The sequence below is a fragment of the Rhincodon typus genome, chromosome 3 (genome assembly GCF_021869965.1).
Source record: "Rhincodon typus isolate 14 chromosome 3, sRhiTyp1.1, whole genome shotgun sequence".
NCBI lineage: Eukaryota > Metazoa > Chordata > Chondrichthyes > Orectolobiformes > Rhincodontidae > Rhincodon > Rhincodon typus.
Window position 1 is genome coordinate 106,700,330 of NC_063334.1, and position 23,098 is coordinate 106,723,427.

Genomic DNA, 23,098 nt, shown 5'->3' on the forward strand with positions numbered 1-23,098 from the left:
CACCTATGATGCTGCTTGGCCTGCTGTGTTCATCCAGCTCGACACCTTGTTATTTCAGATTCTCCAGCATCTGCAGTTCCTACTATCTCTGATACAAAGTCATTGATGAAACAGCTGAAGATGGTTGGGCCTAGGACAACACTCTGCGGAATTTCTGCAGAGGTGTGCTAGAGCTGAGATGACTAACTTCCAACAACCACAACCATCTTCCTATGTGTCAGGTATGACTTCAACCAGTGGAGAGTTTGCCCCCGTTTCTCATTGATTCCAGTTTTGCTCGGAGTCCTTGATGGCATATTCAGTTAAATGCAGCCTTGATGTCAAAGGCTGTCACTCTCACCTCACCTCTGGAATTCAGTGCTTTTTACCATGTTTGAACCAAGGCTGGAATGAGGTCAGGAGCTGAAACTGGGCAGCTTCATAAACAGCAGGAGAGAGTCAGAGCAGAGTCATCAGCTTCACAAAGAGAAGCATGAGAAAATCAGTGATGATGGGAGATAAAAACCAATGGCAGAGAATCTATTCAACTTGGTTCTTCCTCTAAGCATCAAAACATGACACCACAGGAAAACAGGTAGGTGATTGTTCGATATTTCTTCCATGTCTTTCAACTAGCCAATTGTTTAAATCAGAAGTGATTGTAGATAAAGAGTACAAATAAGAAACACACCTTTAAAATATTTAACATCCAAATTGATTAGTACTATAAAATAGAAATGGCTAGGCTGGCAATGTGTTGTAGCTGTGGTGTTGTAGATTTGCTGAATGCTGGTGTGATCTATGTTGCTCAAACCTACAACAACTGTTCACTATTCGATAAAGTTCAGCACCAAGCAGATGAGCTGCAGTCCAAGCTGCAGACACTGCAACACATCAGGAAGTGGGGGAGGTGTACCAAAACAATGTGTTTCAGGAGGCAGTCACACTCTTTAGTTAATTACATCGAATTTGATCTGTGGTCAGGGATAGGAGGGTGTGACTGTGAGTGAGGCAGCTATTCAGATCCAGCATTTAAGTTTGGAGGACCTTCAGCTCAGCTCTTTGTCAAACAGGAGCAACGTTCTTGCTGCCAATGTGGACAAGGGGACTAACTGCAGGGAGGATGAATGAATTCACCATGGCAACATTGTCCACAGCACAAGTCAAGTGGGGTGGGGACAGAAGATAAATGCAGTTGTACTCGGAGATTGGACCTATGGGCCAAGGTGTGGCAGATGGAGTTTAATCTAGATAAATGTGAGGTGTTGCATTTTGGTAGGGCAAATCAGGGCAGGACTTCTACATCTAATAATAAGGTCCTGGGGAGCGTTGCCGAACAAAGAGGCCTTGGGGTGCAGGTTCATAGTTCCTTGAAAATGGAGTCACAAGTAGACAGGGTAGTGAAGAAGGCATTTGCTGCACTTGCCTTTATTGGTCAGTGCATTGAGTATAGCAGTTGGCAGGTCATATTTGTAGCTGTACAGGACATTGATTAGGCCACTTTTAGAATACTGCATTCATTTCTGGTCTCCGTGCTATAGGAAAGATGTTGTTAAACTTGAAAGGATTCAGAAAAGATTTACAAGGATGATGCCAGGATTGGAAGGTTGGAGCTATAGGCAGAGGCTGAATAGGCTGGGGCTATTTTCCCTACTGCGTCGAAGGCTGAGGGGTCACCTTAAAGAAGTTTATAAAATCATGACCATGATTTTATAATCCTTAGGTTGCCGGTTCATTTCCAGCTCGAAGGAGTTCCCACCTTGTGAGGGGCATGGTGGCTCAGTGGTTAGCACTGCTGCCTCACGGCGCCAGGGACCCAGGTTCGATTCTACCCTTGGGCGACTGTCTGTGTGGAGTTTGCACATTCTCCTCGTGTCTATGTGGGTTTCCTTTGGGTGCCCTGGTTTCCTCGTGCAGGCCAGGTGGATTGGCCATGCTAAATTATCCGTCGTGTTCAGGGATGTATAGATTAGGGGGATGGGTCTGGGTGTCGGTGTGGACTTGTTGAGCCGAAGGGCCTGTTTCTATGACACCAGCGTGGCACATCAGGCCATTGCATCAACTACAATCACTGAGCTCATTTCATCTGGTGATGTCTCCCACCACCCCCTAACCCGACCTGTCCAAACTGATAGTCCACCAGCCCCACACAGTTCACTTCTACCTCCTTCCAAAAATCCACAAACAGGACTGTCTGGGCAGACCCATTGTTTCAGCCTGCTCTTGCCCCACGGAACTTATCTCTTCCTACCTTGAGTCAGTCTTTTTTCCCGTGGTCCAGTCCCTGCCCACGTACATCTGTGATTCGTCTGACGCTTTGTGCCAGTTTCAGAATTTCCAGTTTACAGGATCCAGCCGCCCCCACTTTACCATGGACGTGCAATTCCTTTGGATGGCCTCAGGACTTTCCGCTTCTTCCTGGAACAAAGGCCTGAGCTGTCCGCATCCACCACTAGCCTCCTCTGCTTGGCCGAGCACATCCTCACCCTGAACAACTTCTCTTTTAACTCCTGTCATTTTCTTCAGGTCAAAGGGGTGGCCATGGGTACACATGCGCCCCAGTAATACCTGTCTCTTTGTGGGGTATGTAGCAAATTCCTTGTTCCAGTCCTATTCTGGCCCCCACCCAGAACTCCTTCTCTAATATATCAATGATATCATCAGTGCTGCTTCCCTCTCTCATCTGGAATTGGAAAAGTTAATTGATTTCGCTTCCAATCCCCACCCTGCCCTCACTTTCACCTGGTCTATCTCTGACTCCTCCTTTCCCTTCCTCAACATCTCTGTTTCCATTTCTGAGGATAGACTGGCCGTGTTCCAATGAGGCCAACTTCGACGAAGGACCCTCCAAAATGTCCACCATCTTCCTCAGCCGAGAATTCTCCAGCACCATTATTGACAGGGCCCTCAACCAGGTCTGACCCATTCCCACACTTCTACTCTCACTCCCTCTTTTCCCTCCTGTAACAGTGATAGGGTTCCCCTTGTCCTTACCTACCATCTCACCAGCATCCACATCCAGAAGTTCATCAGCCACCATCTCCAGCGAGATGCACCACCAGACACATATTCCCCTCTCCTCCTTTGTCTGCCTTCCGCAGGGACCGTTCCCTCCGGGACAACCTGGTCCACTCTTCCTTCACTTCCAACACCCCCCCCAACAGCCCCATGGCACCTTCCCCTGCAATTGCTAAAGGTGTAACATCTGCTCATTTACCTCCTCCCTCCTTAGTGTCCAAGGGCCCAAACATACCTTCCAGGTGAAGCAGCAGTTTACCTGCACTTTCCACAATCTAGTCTACTGCATTCGCTGTTCACAATGTGGTCTCCTCTACTTTGGGGAAACAAAACGTAGGCTGGGTGACCGCTTCACAAAACATTTACATTCTGCTTGCAAAAAAGACACTGAGCTTCCCATTGCCTGCCACTTTAACACAACACCATGTTCCCTTACCAGTATCTCTGTCTCAGGCTTGCTGCAGTGCCCCAACGAAGCTCAGTGCAAACTGGAAGAATAGCACCTCATTTTCCACTTGGAGACCCTGAAGTCCTCCAGACACAATATCAAGTTCAATAATTTTAGGGCCTGAACTCCCCTTGTCCTAGCTACTCGCCACACACACCAAGTTTTGTTATCACATAGCCTGCCATTACATGCTACCTATTGTTAGCCACTAACAGTCTCCATTAACAGCTATTCAGCCTCCTAGCCAGATCTTATCCACTCCTTTATCTGTCCAACTGTTCTTCATTCTTTGGGCTCTATCCCTACGTATCGTTTACTCCTTACCCCTTCCCCTACCCTATCTTCTGCATATAAACTGACATTTTTCTATATCACCTGAGGAAGGGTCACCAGACCTGAAACGTTAACTTTGATTTCTCTTTGCAGATACTGCCAGATCTGCTGAGCTTTTCCAGCAATTTCTGTTTTTGTTTCTGATTTCCAGTATCTACAGTTGTTTTGGTTTTTATAAAATCCTGTGGGTCATGGAAAGGGTGAAAGGTCAAGGTCTTTTCCCCAGGATAGGGAAGTCCAAAACTAGAGGGCATAGGTTTAAGGTGAGGGGGGAAAGATTTAAAAGGGGCCTAAGGGGCAACTTTTTCACACAGAGGGTGATACATAGATAGAATAAGCTGCTAGAGGAAGTAATGGAGGCTGGTACAATTACAATGTTTAAAAGGCATTTGGATGGGTAGTTGAATAGGAAAGGTTTAGAGGGATAATGCTGGAAAATGGGACTACATTAATTTAGGATATCTGGTTGGCATAGATGAGTTAGTCCGACGGATCTGTTTCTGTGCTGTACATCTCTGTGATTCAATGACTCTAAAAGGTAGCATAGTTAGGGGAACAGATACTGTCCTCTGTAGTAAAGACAGAGTGTCTTGACGGTTGCCTACCTGGATGCAAGATTAAGGACATCTCTTCTGGGTGGAGAGGAACTTGGAGTAGGGTGGGGGGTAAGGATCCTCAGTTATTGTGGTACATGTAGGTACCAATGAAATAGGTAGACCTAAGAAAGAGGTCCTGCTGAGAGATTTTGGGTTAAATTGAAAAGCTGAAACAGAATGGTAAGAATCTCCCAGTTACTACAGAGCCACATGTTAATTGACATAGGATAAATAAGGTTAGTGAGTTAACTGCATGAGTCAAATACTGGTGTGGGACAACTGGGTTCTTATTAGTGTGACAGTGACATTAGCACTGGCGATAGAGAGTTAGGATGGGCTTCATTTAAACCATGTTAGGAAAACTGTCATACTGAATAGTATAATGAGCAGTGAAGGTAAGGTTTTAAAATACTTGTAGCGGGGTTCATTTGAAGGGAAGTTTAAAAAATCAAATAGAAACAAGAGAATAGAAGTACAGGGTAGGGAAGAGGTGAATGAAAATGTTTGACAGGAAGGAGTGGTACATAAATACAGAAGTGTGCAGTAACAATTAGAACCGGAGAAAGCAATAATGGTTAAAAAAAATCAAAAAGGTTAAGTCCCTTTCTCTGAATGCTCACTGCATTTGCAACAAGATTAATGAGTTTACAGCAGAAATAGAAATAAATGAATATGTCATGATAGCTATTGCAGAGACATGGTTACAGGGTGACAAAGATTGGGAACTCTATTCGAAGATATTTAATGTTCCAGAAGAATAGGCAAAAAAATATAATTGCTTTGTTAATAAAAGAATGTATCATTGCAGTGGTGAGTGGTTATATAAGTGTAACAAGTCATGAATGGAATCAGCTTCGGTAGAAATAAGGAACAACAAGGGAAAGACGTCATGAGTGGGACTCATCTACAGACCCCCAAAAATTTGTTTCTCTGTAAGACAAAGTATAAATTGGGAAATAGGGAGGTGTGTATGAAGAGCATTACAATAGTCATGGGTGGTTTTAATCTGCATACTGACTGGATAAATTAGATGGTTATGGAAGATTAATTTCTCAAGTGCATCAGGGATTGCTTGTTAGAGCAGTATGTTGCAGAACCTAAACCGGAAAAGGGTATTTTAACTTGAGTAAGATATAATGAGGTAGGCTTAATAAGATATCAGGTAGCTAAGGATACTCATGGGATAATGATCACAACATAGCAGAAAGTCAAAAACAGCTTGAGGGAGAACAACTCAGGTCTCAAACCAAGGTCCTCAACTTAAAATAAGGGCAATTATAGAGCTATGAAGAAAGAGTGGTCTAAAGCAGGCTGGGAAAATAGACCAAGGCTGTCAGTGGATATCAGTGGCTAATGGAATGTTTAGTGTGAGAGGATTTGAGTACAGGATTAATGAATTCTTGCTTCAATTGCCTCAAAGAGTTTGGTTTGACCATACCTGGAGACTGTGCGCAATTATGGTCTCCTTATCTCAGGAAATAAATTATTGCCATCGAGGGAGTACATAGAACATTCATCAGACTTCTTCCTGGGATATAAGGATGGTCCTAGGAAGAGCGATAGGGTCTGTATTCTCCAGGGTTACGAAGAGTGTGAGGTGATCTCATGGAAACTTACAAAACACTTAAAATGATAGACAGGGTAGAGGCAGGTAAGTTCTTTCTCCTCATTCAGGAGTCTAGAACCAGAGGCACAATTTAATATTAAGGGGGATGACACTTAGATCTGAGATGAGGAAAAATCTTTCCATTCAGATAGTTGTGAACCTTTGGAATTCTCTACCACAGTGAGCTGTAGAAGCTCAGTCTTTGAGTGTGTTTAAGGCAGAGTTTGATAGATTTCTGATTACCAGGGCATATAGGGTTAAGGGAATAGAATGGGTAAAGGGCAGTGAAGTTTTCAATGATACCATGATCGTATTGAATGGCACAGCAAACTTGCTGGGCACAATGGACTACTGCTGTTTCTATGTTCCTACGCCATTCACACCTCCTCCATACACATCCTTTGTTTCATTTCTTGTCCTGTTATTTCATTTCAGCCTCACACTATCAATCTTCTTGTCTCTTAATCTAAAGAAGGGTCCTGATAAAAGGTCCTGATCAAATTGAAACACTAACTCTGTTTATCTCTCCACATATTCTCCCAGAACTGCTGAGTATTTCCGAGACAACAAGGTGCAGAGCTGGATGAACACAGCAGGCCAGCAGCATCACAGGAGCAGAAAGGCTGACGCTTCGGGCCTACTGAGTATTTCCAACATTTTCTGTTTTCTGTTCCAGATTTTCTGCAATTGTTTTCTACAACCTTTGAGCTGCAGGTAAGGGCATCATCTTTTTGTCAATGTTTAGAAGGAGAACAAAAATAAGGGAGGAAAAGTTCAATGAACAGTATTAAAATTGTAAAGTGTTATAATAATTATTAAAGAATGCAAGGATTCTCATATTTTTATTGTGAGGGTGTTTAATCTATAGGGATTTTGAAAAGTTATTCAATTTTCTCAAATCTTGCATCTTCTGTGTTCATTTTACAGGTTTGTTAATGTTTGAAAACCTGTCCAACTGCTTTTAGTTTACCATGAAATCAATTTTCAGAAATGCCATGTAAATTGATCCACAACTTACAAAGGCTGTTGCATGTGTTGTTCTCTGTGATCATGCTGCCTGTTATGGCTATGATTTATTATTGAACTCATCAAAGAAAATCTTATGTTTTCTATGCAACAGTGAACCTACATATTAAAATCAAAGTCATCACTGGGTTAGTAATCTCAGGAACAATATAGATAATAACACTCAGAAGAGAAAAACAAACTACCTTGCATTTTGTATAGCTGCTAATCACATCAATGAAACATCCCAAATTTTTACACACAATTATTTTTCTGGAAAGTAATAGTGGTTATGGGGAAACTATTATCTGCTAGCCCACAAACACGAATAAAAGGAATAATTTGCTATTTTCTGGGATTTATTTTTGTTCTCCTGAGGAACAAAACAAGAAAATCATCAGGTGAACTCCCTGTACTTAAAGTGTCCACCTGAATTGTGAATGGGACCTCAGTTAAAGTAATGAGGGGTAATACCATTGAAAATGCCCTCTCTATGCTGTAGGCAAATATCAGTCAAGGTTATGAGCTCAAGATCCATAGGTAATTATTTGGTAGGTCTGATAGGAGATTGGAGTCTACAATGTATCTTGGATGTTTATTCAGTGTCTATAAATCAGGCTACCTGTGTAATTCTACAATTATTTCAATTTTCAGGAGTAAACCTGCCTGTTTGCTCCTTGTAGAGTAATGTACACTACAACAGTGAAGCAAGAGTGAACATTCTTCAGTATTGTTATGCTTCAGGGCATTAAAAATTTAAATTTACAATGTTCAAAAATGCTTAAGCTGCCAGAGGAAGTGGTAGAAGTGAATACAAATACAATATTTAAAAGATATTTGGACTGGTGCAAAGGAAAGGTTTAGAGGGATGTGAGACAAATGCAGGCAAGTGGGACTAGCTCAATTTAGGAAACCTGGTCAGCATGGACGAGTTGTGCCAAAGGGCCTGTTTCTTGGCTGTTTGCCTCTGAATTCTTTGACTTTTTCATTTGGCGAATGATGACATGCCAAGCTAAAAGATGTTCTGCAGTCATAAGCGTTTGTCAATTTAGTGTGGGAAGTTATTTGCTAATTTTTTTCCAGATAATATCCTTTACCTCCCAAGGTGTTCTCTACCTTGATTTCTATCCTTTAAGCCTTTGTTTTGTCTATTTCTGTCTTGTGCAGATATTATTGTTCATACTGTTAGGGGCAGGGTGTAGCACTTCTGTGTCAGAAAGCTGGAAAGCTTCCAGGATGTTTTACTGTCATATAACGTGGTGGTGATGTCCAGATACGAGAGAAACTACTGGAAAAACTAACCAAACTGACAGCATTTGACAATGGCTTGATGAATCTAAGATTCCACACTCTAATTCTTTATTCACAATTTTTTCACAATTCTTGAGGGAATGGTTGAAACTCAGGGACTTAGTCGGGCAAGATGGAATTTTTCGGTGGTGACCTGACTACATTGTCTCCTTGTTCCCTTCTTGTAAAGATCCAGAATGTTACCTGTACATTTTCAAAGGACTGCACTGAGCTCATCTTCTTGCACAGTCCCAATGAACATGAGACTAAAACTCAAGAAATTGCTGCCCACCCATTGCCCCAATACTGAGCTCAACCACTTCAGCCCCAAACCACCCTTCCCAATGTCACCAAGTAGCACTTTCTGCAGTAATCCATGACACCTCAGATCCATCCTTCCATTTCTTCAACGTCCCATCACCTTTATCATCCCTTTTGTAATTTAACCATTCCTGCTCTTTACAGACCTCTCCTTTTATTCTTTCCTCCCCTCCTCTCCCCACTTTTCCTGCTTCTGTCTTTTTTTTTCTGCATTGTTAAACCTGCTTTACGGTCCGGATGAAAGGTTATCAAGCTGAAATATCAATTCTGCTTCTCCCTCCACAATGCTGCCTAGTCGACCAAGTGTTTACAGCAATCTCTATTCTTAGTTCCTTTGAAATAAGCTAGGAATACAACAAAAAGCTAACTTACCAAGAACGAAAGCAGCTACATAATGTGCGATATCTCCAACACCACCAAAAAAGTACAGCACGCAGAACATTTCCCAACTCTGAGAGGTCAGCTGAATTAAGCTTAAGATTGTCTGTAAGGCTACGCCTCCAAAGAGAACAACTTTTCTTCCATACCTGAAAAGAACAAGCATGTAATAATTTCAAAATGATGCTACAGCCTTTCTTTCATGCCTTTGCATGACAAACCCGATGTACCTAACATCAATATATGAACATATAATTATACAAATAAGGAGCTGGAGTGAACCATTCAGCCATTTAATGAGATCATGACTGATTAGATTTAACATCAAATACACATTCCAAAAGGCTCCAATAACCTTTCAGTCCATTGCTTACCAATTGTCAACATGGCTGCTGCTGTTCTAGAACATAGAACATAGAACATTACAGTGCAGTACCGGCCCTTCGGCCCTCGATGTTGCGCCGACCTGTGAAACCAATCTGAAGCCCATCTAACCTAAACTATTCCATTATCATCCATATGTTTATCCAATGACCATTTAAATGCCCTTAAAGTGGGCGAGTCTACTATTTTTGCAGGCAGGGCATTCCACGCCCTTACTGCTCTCTGAGTAAAGAACCTACCTCTGACATCTGTCCTATATCTATCACCCCTCAATTTAAAGCTATGTCCCCTCGTGCTAGCCATCACCATCCGAGGAAAAAGGCTCCCACTGTCCACCCTATCTAATCCTCTGATCATCTTGTATGTCTCTATCAAGTCACCTCTTAACCTTCTTCTCTCTAACGAAAACAGCCTCAAGACCCTCAGCCTTTCCTCATAAGACCTTCCCTCCATACCAGGCAACATCCTGGTAAATCTCCTCTGCACCCTTTCCAATGCTTCCACATCCTTCCTATAATGCGGTGACCAGAACTGTACGCAATACTCCAAGTGCGGCCGCACCAGAGTTTTGTACAGCTGCAACATGACCTCATGGCTCCGAAACTCAATCCCTCTACCAATAAAACCTAACGTACTGTACGCCTTCTTAACAACGCTAGCAACCTGGGTGGCAACTTTCAGTGATCTATGCACATGGACACCGAGATCTTTCTGCTCATCCACACTACCAAGAATCTTACCATTAGCCCAGTACTCTGTATTCCTGTTACTCCTTCCAAAGTGAATCACCTCACACTTTTCCGCATTAAACTCCATTTGCCACCTCTCAGCCCAGCTCTGCAGCTTATCTATGTCCCTCTGTAACCTGCAACATCCTTCCGCACTATCCACAACTCCATCGACTTTGGTGTCATCCGCAAATTTACTAACCCATCCTTCTACGCCCTCATCCAGGTCATTTATAAAAATGACAAACAGCAGTGGCCCCAAAACAGATCCTTGAGGTGCACCACTAGTAACTGAACTCCAGGATGAACATTTCCCATCAACCACCACCCTCTGTCTTCTTACAGCTAGCCAATTTCTGATTCAAACCGCTAAATCACCCTCAATCCCATGCCTCTGTATTTTCTGCAATAGCCTACCATGGGAAACCTTATCAAATGCTTTACTGAAATCCATATACACCACATCAACCGCTTTACCCTCATCCACCTGTTTGGTCACCTTCTCAAAGAACTCAATAAGGTTTGTGAGGCACGACCTACCCTTCACAAAACCGTGTTGACTATCCCTAATCAAATTATTCCTTTCGAGACGATTATAAATCCTATCTCTTATAATCCTTTCCAACATTTTACCCACAACCGAAGTGAGGCTCATTGGTCTATAATTACCAGGGTTGTCTCTACTCCCCTTCTTGAACAAGGGGACAACATTTGCTATCCTCCAGTCTTCTGGCACTATTCCTGAAGACAATGACGACATAAAGATCAAAGCCAAAGGCTCTGCAATCTCCTCTCTAGCTTCCCAGATAATCCTAGGATAAATCCCATCCGGCCCAGGGGACTTATCTATTTTCACACCTTCCAGAATTGCTAACACCTCCTCCTTATGAACCTCAATCCCGTCTAGTCTAATAGACTGTATCTCAGTATTCTCCTCGACTACATTGTCTTTTCCCTGCGTGAATACTGACGAAAAATATTCATTTAGCACCTCTCCTATCTCTTCGGACTCCATGCACAACTTCCCACTTCTGTCCTTGACCGGCCCCAATCTTACTCTAGTCATTCTTTTATTCCTGACATACCTATAGAAAGCTTTAGGGTTTTCCTTGATCCTACCTGCTAAAGACTTCTCATGTCCCCTCCTGGCTCTTCTTAGCTCTCTCTTTAAGTCCTTCCTGGCTAACTTGTAACTCTCAAGCGCCCTAACTAAGCCTTCACGCCTCATCTCTACATAAGCCTCCTTCTTCCTCTTGACAAGAGATTCAACTTCTTTAGTAAACCACGGTTCCCTCGCTCGACCACTTCCTCCCTGCCTGACAGGTACATACTTCTCAAGGACACGCTGTAGCTGTTCCTTGAACAGGCTCCACATTTCAATTGTGCCCAGCCCCTGCAGTTTCCTTCTCCATCCTATGCATCCTAAATCTTGCCTCATCGCCTCATAGTTGCCTTTCCCCCAGCTATAACTCTTGCCCTGCGGTATATACCGATCCCTTTCCATCGCTAAAGTAAACGTAACCGAATTGTGGTCACTATCACCAAAGTGCTCACCTACCTCCAAATCTAACACCTGGCCTGGTTCATTACCCAGTACCAAATCCAATGTGGCCTCGCCTCTTGTTGGCCTATCTACATACTGTGTCAGGAAACCCTCCTGCACACATTGGACAAAAACTGACCCATCTGAAGTACTCGAACTATAGCGTTTCCAGTCAATATTTGGAAAGTTAAAGTCCCCCATAACAACTACCCTGTTACTTTCGCTCCTATCCAGAATCATCTTTGCAATCTTTTCCTCTACATCTCTGGAACTTTTCGGAGGCCTATAGAAAACTCCCAACAGGGTGACCTCTCCTTTCCTGGTTCTAACCTCAGCCCATACTACCTCAGTAGACGAGTTGTCATCAAACGTCCTTTCTGCCACCGTAATACTGTCCTTGACTAACAATGCCACACCTCCCCTTCTTTTACCACCTTCCCTGATCTTACTGAAACATCTAAACCCCGGAACCTGCAACAACCATTCCTGTCCCTGCTCTATCCATGTCTCCAAAATGGCCACAACATCGAAGTCCCAGGTACCAACCCATGCTGCAAGTTCACCCACCTTATTCCGGATGCTCCTGGCATTGAAGTAGACACACTTCAAACCACCTTCCTGCCTGCCGGTACATTCCTGCGACCTTGAAACCTTATTTATGACCTCACTACTCTCAACCTCCTGTACACTGGAGCTACAATTCAGGTTCCCATTCCCCTGTTGAATTAGTTTAAACCCTCCCGAAGAGCATTAGCAAATTTCCCCCCCAGGATATTGGTACTCCTCTGGTTCAGGTGTAGACCATCCCGTTTGTAGAGGTCCCACCTACCCCAGAATGAGCCCCAATTATCCAGGTATCTGAATCCCTCCCTCCTGCACCATTCCTGTAGCCACGTGTTCAACTGCTCTCTCTCCCTATTCCTCGCCTCGCTAGCACGTGGCACGGGTAACAAACCAGAGATAACAACTCTGTTTGTTCTAGCTCTAAGCTTCCACCCTAGCTCCTTGAATTTCTGCCTTACGTCCTCATCCCTTTTCCTACCTATGTCGTTGGTGCCTATGTGGACCACGACTTGGGGCTGCTCCCCCTCCCCCTCCCCCTTAAGGATCCCGAAAACACGATCCGAGACATCACGGACCCTGGCACCTGGGAGGCAACACACCAACCGCGAGTCTCTCTCGTTCCCACAGAATCTCCTATCTGTCCCCCTAACTATGGAGTGCCCAATGACTAATGCTCTTCTCCTCTCCCCCCTTCCCTTCTGAGCAACAGGGACAGACTCTGTGCCAGAGACTTGTACCCCATGGCTTACCCCTGGTAAGTCATCCCCCCCAACAGTATCCAAAACGGTATACTTGTTTTTGAGGGGAATGGCCACAGGGGATCCCTGCACTGTCTGCCTGTTCCCTTTCCGTCCCCTGACTGTAACCCATCTACTTTTTTCCTGTACCTGAGGTGTGACTACCTCCCCGTAACTCCTCTCAATTACCCCCTCAGCCTACCGAATGATCCGAAGTTCATCCAGCTCCAGCTCCAGTTCCCTAACACGGTTTCCGAGGAGCTGGAGTTGGGTGCATTTCCCGCAGATGAAGTCAGTGGGGACACTAGTGGTGACCCTTACCTCCCACATTCTACAGGAGGAGCATACAACTGCCCTAACATCCATTCCCACTGTTCTGAATTCCCAAACAGACAAATAAAAAAAAAACTAGTAGCCTTACCAGATCAGTGCTCAGAACCTTTTTTTTTGGTTAGAGGAGGAGGATGGGTGGGAGACACTACCTAGGTAGTGTTTCGGGTAAAGCAACCGCCCAAATATATTACCTCACTTACTCCAAAAATGGAGTCACGCGAGGTAAGACTTTTATAATCGAAAAGCTCACCTTCCCAGGCTGCCCTCGCACTTCCTCCCGGACTCCCGCCGCTGAAACAACTGATTGGAGGATCTGAAACTGAGACTTTGTGCATTAAGACTGGGGTCAAACATTGCTGTATGACTGCCCCCTCCTTTTTCATCATCTAAGATTGGATGTCATGATCCAACATCCTCATATATCTCATGGATATATACAACACAGCAGGAGGTCATATGGCCCATTGTGTCCACCTTGGTCAACAAAAATCTGGCTACTCTCATCCCATTTTCCAGCCCTTGGTCTATAGCCCTCAAGGCTATGTCAAGTGAATATCTAAAAACTGCATAAATGTTAGAAGAGTTTCTGATTCAACCATCCCTTCAGACAGGTGTTCCAAACTCCCACTGCCCACTGACTGAAGTAAATTCCTCTTAGCTTTCTACCTCTCACCTTACATCTATACCCCCGGTAACTGACTCTTCTAAAAATGGAAAAAGTGCTTCCTATCCATCCTCACAATCTTATACATCATTGCTTGGTTCCCTCTCACCATTCACAGCCCCTGGGAAAACAACACTGACCTATTTAAGCTTCCCTCCTGACTCAGAGTCTCCAGCCCAGGCACAAATCTTCTCTGCACCCTCTCTTTTGCACACAGATTATTTTCATAATGTGGCGACCAGAATTGTATGCAGCACACCAGTTGGGGCCTAAACAGCATTTTATACAATTCCAGCTCCTTGTTCTTGTGTTCTATGCCTTAGCTGATAAAGGCAAACATTCCATATACCTTTTTTAACCAACTTATTTCCATGCCCTTTTTTTTTCTGATGAAGGGTCTAGGCCCGAAACGTCAGCCTTTCTGCTCCTATGATGCCGCTTGGCCTGCTGTGTTCATCCAGCCCTGCACCTTGTTGTCTCAGATTCTCCAGCATCTGCAGTTCCTACTATCTCTATTTCCATGTCCTAATACTTTAGGAATTGTGGATATGTACATTAAAGTCCCTCTGATCTTCAATACTATTCATAGTGTAATCCCTTGCCTTGTTACCCCTCCACAATATCATTACCTCACACTTTTCTAGGTCAAATTCCATTTGCCACTGCTCTGCCCACTCAACCAGTCCACTGATATCCTTCTACAGTTTGCGCCTTTCCTCCTCATTGTTTACCTTGCTACCAAATTTCATGGTATCAATGAACTTTTTGATCACAACCTCTACATTTCAGGCCAAATTATTAATGTACACCACAAACAGTAAGGGCCCCAGCACCAAGTCCTGCAGAACTGCACACAAAACAGTCTTCCAGTCATAGAAACTCTGTCATCACCCTCTGTTTCCTATCTCTCAGCCAACTTTGAATCCAATGTGCCATTTTTCCCTCAGATCTCATGGGCCCTTCATTTTGTCACCAGTCTGGAATAGAACCATAGACTCCCTACAGTGTGGCCGTTTAGCCTATCAAATCCACACTGACCCCCTGCAGAGCATCCCATCCAGAATAAGCCCCCATCCTATCCCTATAACTCTGCATTTTCCCTGGCATAATCCACCTAGCCTACACATCCCTGAACACTACAGGCAATTTAGAATGGCTAATCCACCCAACCTGCACTTGGATTGTGGGAGGAAACCCGAGCACCTGGCTGAAACCTACCCAGACACAGGGAGAACATGCAACCTCCACACAGACAGTCAGCTGAGGCCGGAATCAAACCTGGGTCCCTGGTGCTGTGAGGCAGCAGCATTAACCACTGAGCCACCATGCAGCCCCACGAGGCATGAGGCACCTTATCAAAAGCCTCGCTAAAGGCCAGGTAGATCACATCAAATGTATAACCCTCATCAATATTGTTGAATCCTGTACCTGTCTGAAAGTTGTCCTGAAATAATCGAGCCACACAATACTCCCAGGAAAAAGATTGATGTGGTAAATGGTCCTTTCCAGCCATTGTCGCACACCAAGTCCCACTGCAGGGAAGAATAAACATCATCAAAGATATCAATACAAAGATTTTGTTTTAAATTTCAGGATGTGGCCACGATACATCTGTAAAACCCTTATGCAATAACCTAATTTTGATTAATTTTTTGAAACAATTGCAGGAGATTTTTTCCAGTGTCATTTAGAGGTGAAATATATATTTGTCAAAGAATAGAGGTGTCTGTCACATTATGCATTATGTATTAATCTTCCTCAAAAGGTAGAGCTGGGCCTATATGAAACAACCTGAATAGACAATAAAGTTGCTACTTACGTATCATGTGTGATTCTGCTCACCCTCAGGATGTAATTTGCATTAGTGAGTATATCGAGGAAATCCAGTTCTGAGGAAAGATTGGATAGGCTGGGGTCACTCTCTTTGGTTCAGAGGTATGTGAGGGGAGGTTTGATTGTGATGTAAAAAATTATGAGGGCCCTGCATAGAGTAAATAGCAAGGACTATTTGCCTTAGAGAAGTCAATTAATAGGGGGCATAGATTTAAGGGTTTGACAGAAAGATTTGAGGGGAGAGGAGGAATTTCGCTGCTCATCCACCAGCCTGCTTAAGTCTTTTAGAAGTTCATCAGTTTCCTTCTAACAGTTCACAATACTTTGATGTTTTATATCTAAACATTTGGAAATATTGCCAAATCTACGCCAATAATATAAATCAAGAAAACCAGTAGTTGACATACAAACCCCTAGGTAACTCTACCATATGGTTTCCTTGAGACTGAAAAGCAACCATTCGTTGCCACTCTTGGTTTTCTGTTACTTAGCCAACTTCATACCGATACTACTGTGGTCCCATTTATCCCACGTATTTCAAATTTTCTGGTAAGTCTACTATGTAACACATTATGATCCAAAAGAGCCAAATTCACTGAACGACCATAATAAGAAAACCAACGGACAAGATTTTACTTTTAACAATCAAACCAAAACCAGTGGGATAATAATCAAGAGCTTCAGGCTAATGTTCTGGGGACATGGGCTCAAATCCTAACATGGCAATTGGTGAAATTTGAATTCAATTAAAAAACACCTGAAATTTAAAACGAGTGTAATGGTAACCACTGTTGCTTATGTAAAAACCCATCTGGTTCACTAATGTCCTTCAGGAAGGGAAATGTGCCATCCTTACCTGGTCTGGCCTACACGTGACTCCAGAGTCACAGCAATGTGGTTAACACTTATCTGCCCTCTGAAATGCTTTAGCTGGCCATGTAGTTCAAGGCCAATAAAGGATGGGCAGTAAATGCTGACCTTGTCAGTGACGCACACATCCCACATATGAATGAGAAAAACACAAATTAAACATGAGCTAACTGACACATTACAGTCAAGAGAAACTCTAAATTACAAATTATCAGACCAATGATGAATTGTGCAGAACTACTGGGCAGTCCACTTGGCATATTTGGCATTAATTGTAGCCACAAAAACTTTCAAAGTCCCGAAACTTTTCATGCAGAATTCCACCATCTGTTCTTTCAGTCACATTTTCCCCAACTTGAATGACTTAAGCAGGGGATTTTCCACTGATCCCACCTCCAAAGATTGTAAAGATGGGGCAGAATCTTACAAGGCTCTGAGTGACATACGCTATGGCGAGGTGAGTTGTAGAATCGGGCAAGATGGTCACCTTGACATCGAGATCATCTTGTCACAACGTCCTCGCTTTACCCCAACAGTGTGGTGGGAAACCCAGCAGAAAGCTGCAGGTTCCCAGTTGAAGCTCTTTATTGTTTGTTAAGTAACTTCATTAACACCTCAACTCACTGCGGGTTACACTCTGACTAAACTCACCATACAAACCAGCTGTCAGCAAAACCCAATATGGAAACAAGAGTGAAGGGCTCTTGTGGCACAAGCCACATATACACCCTGCATCCACAGACAATGGCATGCCCAACATTTGCCAGCATCTAAGAACCCTCATGGTACACCTTTGATCCACTCACTGGATACTTCTGCAGCTCGGAGCTTCACCTTGGGCTGCCCTAGTGATTATCATTGTACAATGCAGCGAGGGCACTGTGCAGTCAGGGACATGCACCCAGCTCATGGACTGCACCAGGCTGCACCTGTCTGGCTTTTTCACTCACTGTAATAGCACTAATGCACACTGAGCCTACCTGGATGCCTATAGCATGCCTGCCTTACCTTGTCTTGCCTTTCACACCCTCAGCCAGAGTTATCTGGCTCATATTACTACTGTTTTGCCATGCTATTTAGCACAGAGACAAAACCAGGAAACTTGTCATTGTTTTAGCAGGCCTTCGAGCAGTCAAAGTGGATAACCTTTGCTCAGGGATCCAGCTCAGTAAGTGTAGGCAGGGATAGGGAATGACCTATTAATCCAGCGACCCAGATAATGTTCTGGTGTCCTGGCGTTGAATCCTGGTGCAGCAAACAGTGGAATTTAAATTCAATAATAATTTGGAAATAAGAGTTTAAAGATGACCATGAAACCATTGCTCATCGTCGTGGAAAAGCCCATCTGATTCATTAATGTCCTTTAGGGAAGGAAACTGCCATCCTTACCTGGTCTGGAGTACATGTGACTCCAGACCCACAGCAATGTAGTTGATTCTTAACTGCCCTTTGGGCAATAAATGCTGACATTGCCGGTGATTGGCCACATCCTGTGAATGAATGAGAAAAAGGTCAAGGGCAGTCTCCAGGACTGGTCCGGGCCTGGAGACAGGAGGTTTAGAGGAGACATGAGGAAAAACTGTTTTCTCCCTGAGGGTGGTGGATATCTGGAATTCACTGGCTGATGGGGTGATAGGTGCCATAATATTTAAGAAGTATTTAGATGTGCATTTATGATGCCAAGGCATATAAGGCTATTGGCCAAGTGCTGGAAACTGGGATAGTTAGATGCTTGTTTTTGACTGACATAGACTTGCTGGGCCAAAGGGCCTCTTTTCTGTGGTGTAGATTCTATGACTCGATGGGCCTGCTCATGGAAGTTGGGGGTCAGGATCCTCTGCTAGTTTGGGCTGTTTTGGGCTTGGAATGAGAAAGGCAGGTGTAATGGGAAATGAAAGTGGGTGGCACCACTGTTACTGTCTCATTGTCCTCAGAGAGAGTGAGTAGACAGCACAGAGGACGTGCAGGGTCAGTGGTGTCACAGTTCAGGGTGGGTGATGGTGAATGGGGGAGATGTTGCAGGCTTAGTAAGAGTGATAGAGCATGAACTTTGGTGGGAGGTGGGTACAGGAACAGAGGTAGAGTGTGAGGTTTCGGAGATCAATGTTGGCACTTTACTGGCCAAATGGTGAAGGGCACTGGCCTCCTTCCTACAGTGCTGGGTATTCCTCCAGGCGACTGAGACTGCGCTAACCCAGTGGCAACCCAGGACTAGGCTGGCATGGTTCAGTGTTGTGGCCTCCCTTACTAGACCTGGGGATGAGGATATCTTGGATCTGCACCTCCCCGACCAGCAGGATCTCCTGGATCATTCCTGCAAGGTGGGATGAAGCTATCCCCTGTTCGCCAGATCCAGGACAGATGTCAGGAACTGTGCAGGGCATCTCTAGGCTGGGTATACAATGGGTTTTTAAATATGGCGCCAGAGCCAGGGATGCCAACCAATTCCGGGATCTCCAGTGAGTGACGAGTTGGTCTGGAAGTGCACATGATAAGAAAGCGTGGAAATAGGGAGTGGTTTTTGCTGCAGGCACTCAAACAGCAATTAAAGGGATGAGTTTGGTGAGATACAGCAAGAAAACTCAGTCTCACAGTGAGAATGAATCCACTAAACTCAATGTAACTCACACTTAGCCAAAAAATTTTTATTGAGAAAATATTCTTTGTTCGTAAAAATGTTTATCTACATTCACAGGTGCTAAAGCAACTCTGTACAGCATTTGCGGATCAGGAGAAACAAACATTGGAATTTGATATACCAAGCAGGTGTAAAAACTAAAGATATTTCTAACTCATGCAGGACATTATTTCCATACAATGAGGCAATGGGAGAAGCTGATAATTGAACAGACTCTCTTTATACTTTGGTAAAAAGACCTTATATGCTGCTCTTTCCCCACTGCACCTTGGCAGCAGATGCCCCAAGCTTTAGTGCATCCCCCAGCACGAAGCCCTGGGCATTGGAATGTGCCAGTCTGCAACACTCAGTCAAGGTCAACTCTTTATACTGGAAGACCAACAAGTTTTGAGCAGACCAAAGAGAAATTTTCACCAAGGTGATGGTCTTCTAAGTGCAGTCGACGTTTGTCTCATTGTGCATCCCTGGAAAACATCGACCCCCATCGTCGGCAGCAGGAGTAGGTTCCGCATTCTTTTCTGGAGATCAGCACTTAGACAAAAATGGTAAGATTCAGTCCATTATCTTTCTAATTTCCTATATTTTTGATTGTAGACTGAAATGGGAAAATAACTGTCTTAAAAATCCGTAATTGTGATTGCAGTCCTTTTTCAAAAGCAAGCTGCCAGCATTTATTGTAAGTGCTGTTTACACTGTTGATTGTTCAATCAGTAGGGGAAGCTCAGTTGCAGACAAAGTGTACACACCCCTTAGTGCCAAGGTGAGATTCAGCCGGCAACAAGTAGCTGATTGGTCTGTGGGATAGCAACCAATTTTCAATGACAAAGGCCATCTGCCTGACAATAACTATGTGATTGGTTGCTAGGTAACTAAAAAGGTTTTGAGTGTGAATTACACAGCCAGAAGTCTTCAGACATCTGGAAAGGGTGATGGTCTCTGTCTGCAGTAAAAAAAAGCCTGATGAAAGCCAGTTTATTCTCTCTGAACACTTGCTGTAAACTGTGGCTTTTAACCAATCAGTTGGAGAACCAGTCACCCCATACCTCCTGTAAACAGATGAAAGTTCTGTCATGGGGCAGCATGCTGGAAATCAAACCCTGCAAACCTTGGAGTCACAACAAAACGTAAAGGTCCCAAAGATAAGTATACAAAATTCCTCAAGTTACCTGATTTTCAGGTTGATAGAAAGCAAGGACTAGATTTCTGTTTCAAGAATTACTATTTGCTATTATTCATTCACACAGGATGTGAACATCACCAGCTCAGCCAGGATTTATTGCCCTTCCCCATTGCCCAGAGGGCAGTTAAGAGTCAACCACATTGTTGGGGTCTGGAGTTACATGTTGGCCTGATTTGGAAAAAATTTTCTTCCCCAAAGGACATTGGTGAACCAGATGGATCTAGTTTCATAGTCATCAGTAGATATGTAATTCCACCACCTGCCATAGTAAAATTCAAACCCAGGTCCCCAGAACATTACCTGGGTCTCTGGATTAACAGTCTAGTAATAATGCCATTAGACTATTACATTTCGAGCTTGTTGACTTGCTCGCTGAGCTGGCTCGTTTTTGTTCAGACGTTTCATCACTATGCTAGGTGATATCATCAGTGGACACTCTGACATCAGAGGCTCCAATGATGATGTCACCTAGCACGGTGACAAAATGTCTGAACAAACACAAGCCAGCTCGGCGAGCAAGTCAACAACCTCATCCACAACCCATGCTACAGATCTTTGCCAAAACTTTAAACTATCACATTTCCTTTAATGCAATTACTAAAACTATATCTACGGGTAAACTGTTATAAAAACTGGCATATATCACTAGAATTTAAAGCTCTAATCCCCTTATAAATGCCCCCTTACATAAACAGGCAGACAACAAGCAGTCAGGGAAAAGTGGATTATGGCTAAAGGAAAATTGGGAAGGCTAATTCCTTGGTTCCTATTCACATGTTGCTGAGACGATTCTTAAGATTCAAATTCTGGTTGAATATTGCTTCTCAGTCATCTTTGTCTGGATGTTTCCACTGGTTTGCAAGAGAGAAAAGGTGGCTGGTTCCCTGATAAGAGGTCTCTGACTTATCACTTAAAAGTCACAGCTTACAACAACTGCTGAATGAAAGATAAACCAGTATCCATTAGGTTTATGCTCACTCAGAGATAGTAGGACCTGCCGATGCTGGAGTCTGAGATAACAAGGTATAGAGCTAGATGAACACAGCAGGCCAGGCAGCATCAGAGGAGCAGGAAAAATAACATTTTGGGTCTTGACCTTTCTTCAGAAAAGGAAGGAACGTTTTCTGAAGAAGTGTCCAGACCCGAAACATCAGCTTTCCTGCTCCACTGATACATTTTCTGAAGAAGTGTCCAGACCCGAAACGTCAGCTTTCCTGCACATCTGATGCTGCCTGGCCTTCTGTGTTCATCCAGCTCTACACCTTGTTATCTCCTTTAGGTTTATAGTGGGGTTTGAATGCCACGAACAGAGAGACAGCTCTTGAGCTTGTGGAGATCAAATCAATTCTCTATCTTATTCCCAATTCCAAGCAACTTAGTTACCTCAGAACAAATCATATAGTTGTTGGCAAACAAAAGTTTTTGTCATTGACAACAGGTCATTAGTCCAGAAACCTATCAACATCCTATTGCCACCTACCTGCATCGTATACAGAACCCCTCGACTCCAGTTTGTCTGCAAACATTGCTTGTTCAAACAGCCCTTTACACAATGTTTGCTATAAATGTCAGGTTATTGGCTTTTCAAAATATGCAGAAATCCTTTAAAACATTTCAGCCCACAAAAGACACGGTCTTCACAGCACTGGAGAAGAGACATTTCGGAGCAACGAGTCCTAGCGAGCTAAAATAATTATCTCAGTAATTATTATGAACATTGACCACTGAACTGTCTTTGCAGTTTTCTCTCTGCTCATAAAAGCACCTTCTTCATGTGCCTGTCTGTAAGGGTGTGTGCATGGGGACCTTGCAAAGAGGTTAAAGTTTTACCTTGATCTGGAGGTGCTGGTGTTGGACTGGGGTGGACAATGTCAGAAATCACACGACACCAGGTTATAGTCCAAGTGGCTTATTTGAAAACACAAGCTTTCGGAGCCTCGCTCCTCCTTCAGGTGTTAGTGAGAGAGGTGATATCAGGCACAGAATTTATAAGTAAATGATCAAAGGGTTACACCACTGATGAGGATATATTAAACAAACCTAAGATGCTGTTAAATCTTTAATCAGTTAGAAGGTTTTAATTGCTTAATATGTATACGCAAATCCCCGAATTTCTTTCAAGTCACTGCCCTGAAAGAATCAGAGGTTTTATGAGAGTAACAAAGAGGTGACATTTTAGGTCAGACAATGTGCATTAAGTGTGAGGCCTTGTTTAGAATCTGTTTCTATTCTTGTTTGGAGTCAGACTGGTTTTAGTTCTAAAGTAGGAATTTATGAAATGCCACATTGACTGATTGTCTCTAAATTGTGTACTTTTTGAACAAAATAGAATGTATCTGCAAATACAAATTCATCCGATAGATTTACGTATGTGTGTGTATGTTACATGGAAGCAGTTCATAATCATAGAATCTCTATAGTATGGAAAGAAGTAATTGAGCCCATCAAGTCTGCACCAACCCTCAGAAGAGATTCCCAACCCGACCCAGTCTCCCATCCTATGCCCATAATTCGCCCCCATTAACCTTGGCCGACCCACCTAATCTGCAGAGATAGTAGGAACTGCAGATGCTGGAGAATCTGAGATAACAAGGTGTAGAGCTGGATGAACACAGCAGGCCAAGCAGCATCAGAGGAGCAGGAAGGCTGC

The 23,098-nt window shown here is 43.6% G+C and overlaps 1 protein-coding gene across 1 annotated transcript in view; it reads right to left on the reverse strand.

Annotated features, from left to right (window-relative positions):
- Positions 1–23,098, reverse strand: part of LOC109928304 (solute carrier family 22 member 5-like) — a 66,930-nt gene that overhangs the window by 34,149 nt on the left and 9,683 nt on the right. The window contains exons 2-3 of the mRNA XM_020528325.2: positions 15,356–15,459; positions 8,969–9,123 (exon numbers count right to left, since the gene is read on the reverse strand). Of these exons, the coding sequence (XP_020383914.2) occupies positions 8,969–9,123; positions 15,356–15,459 (259 nt within the window). The remainder of the gene's footprint in view (positions 1–8,968; positions 9,124–15,355; positions 15,460–23,098) is intronic.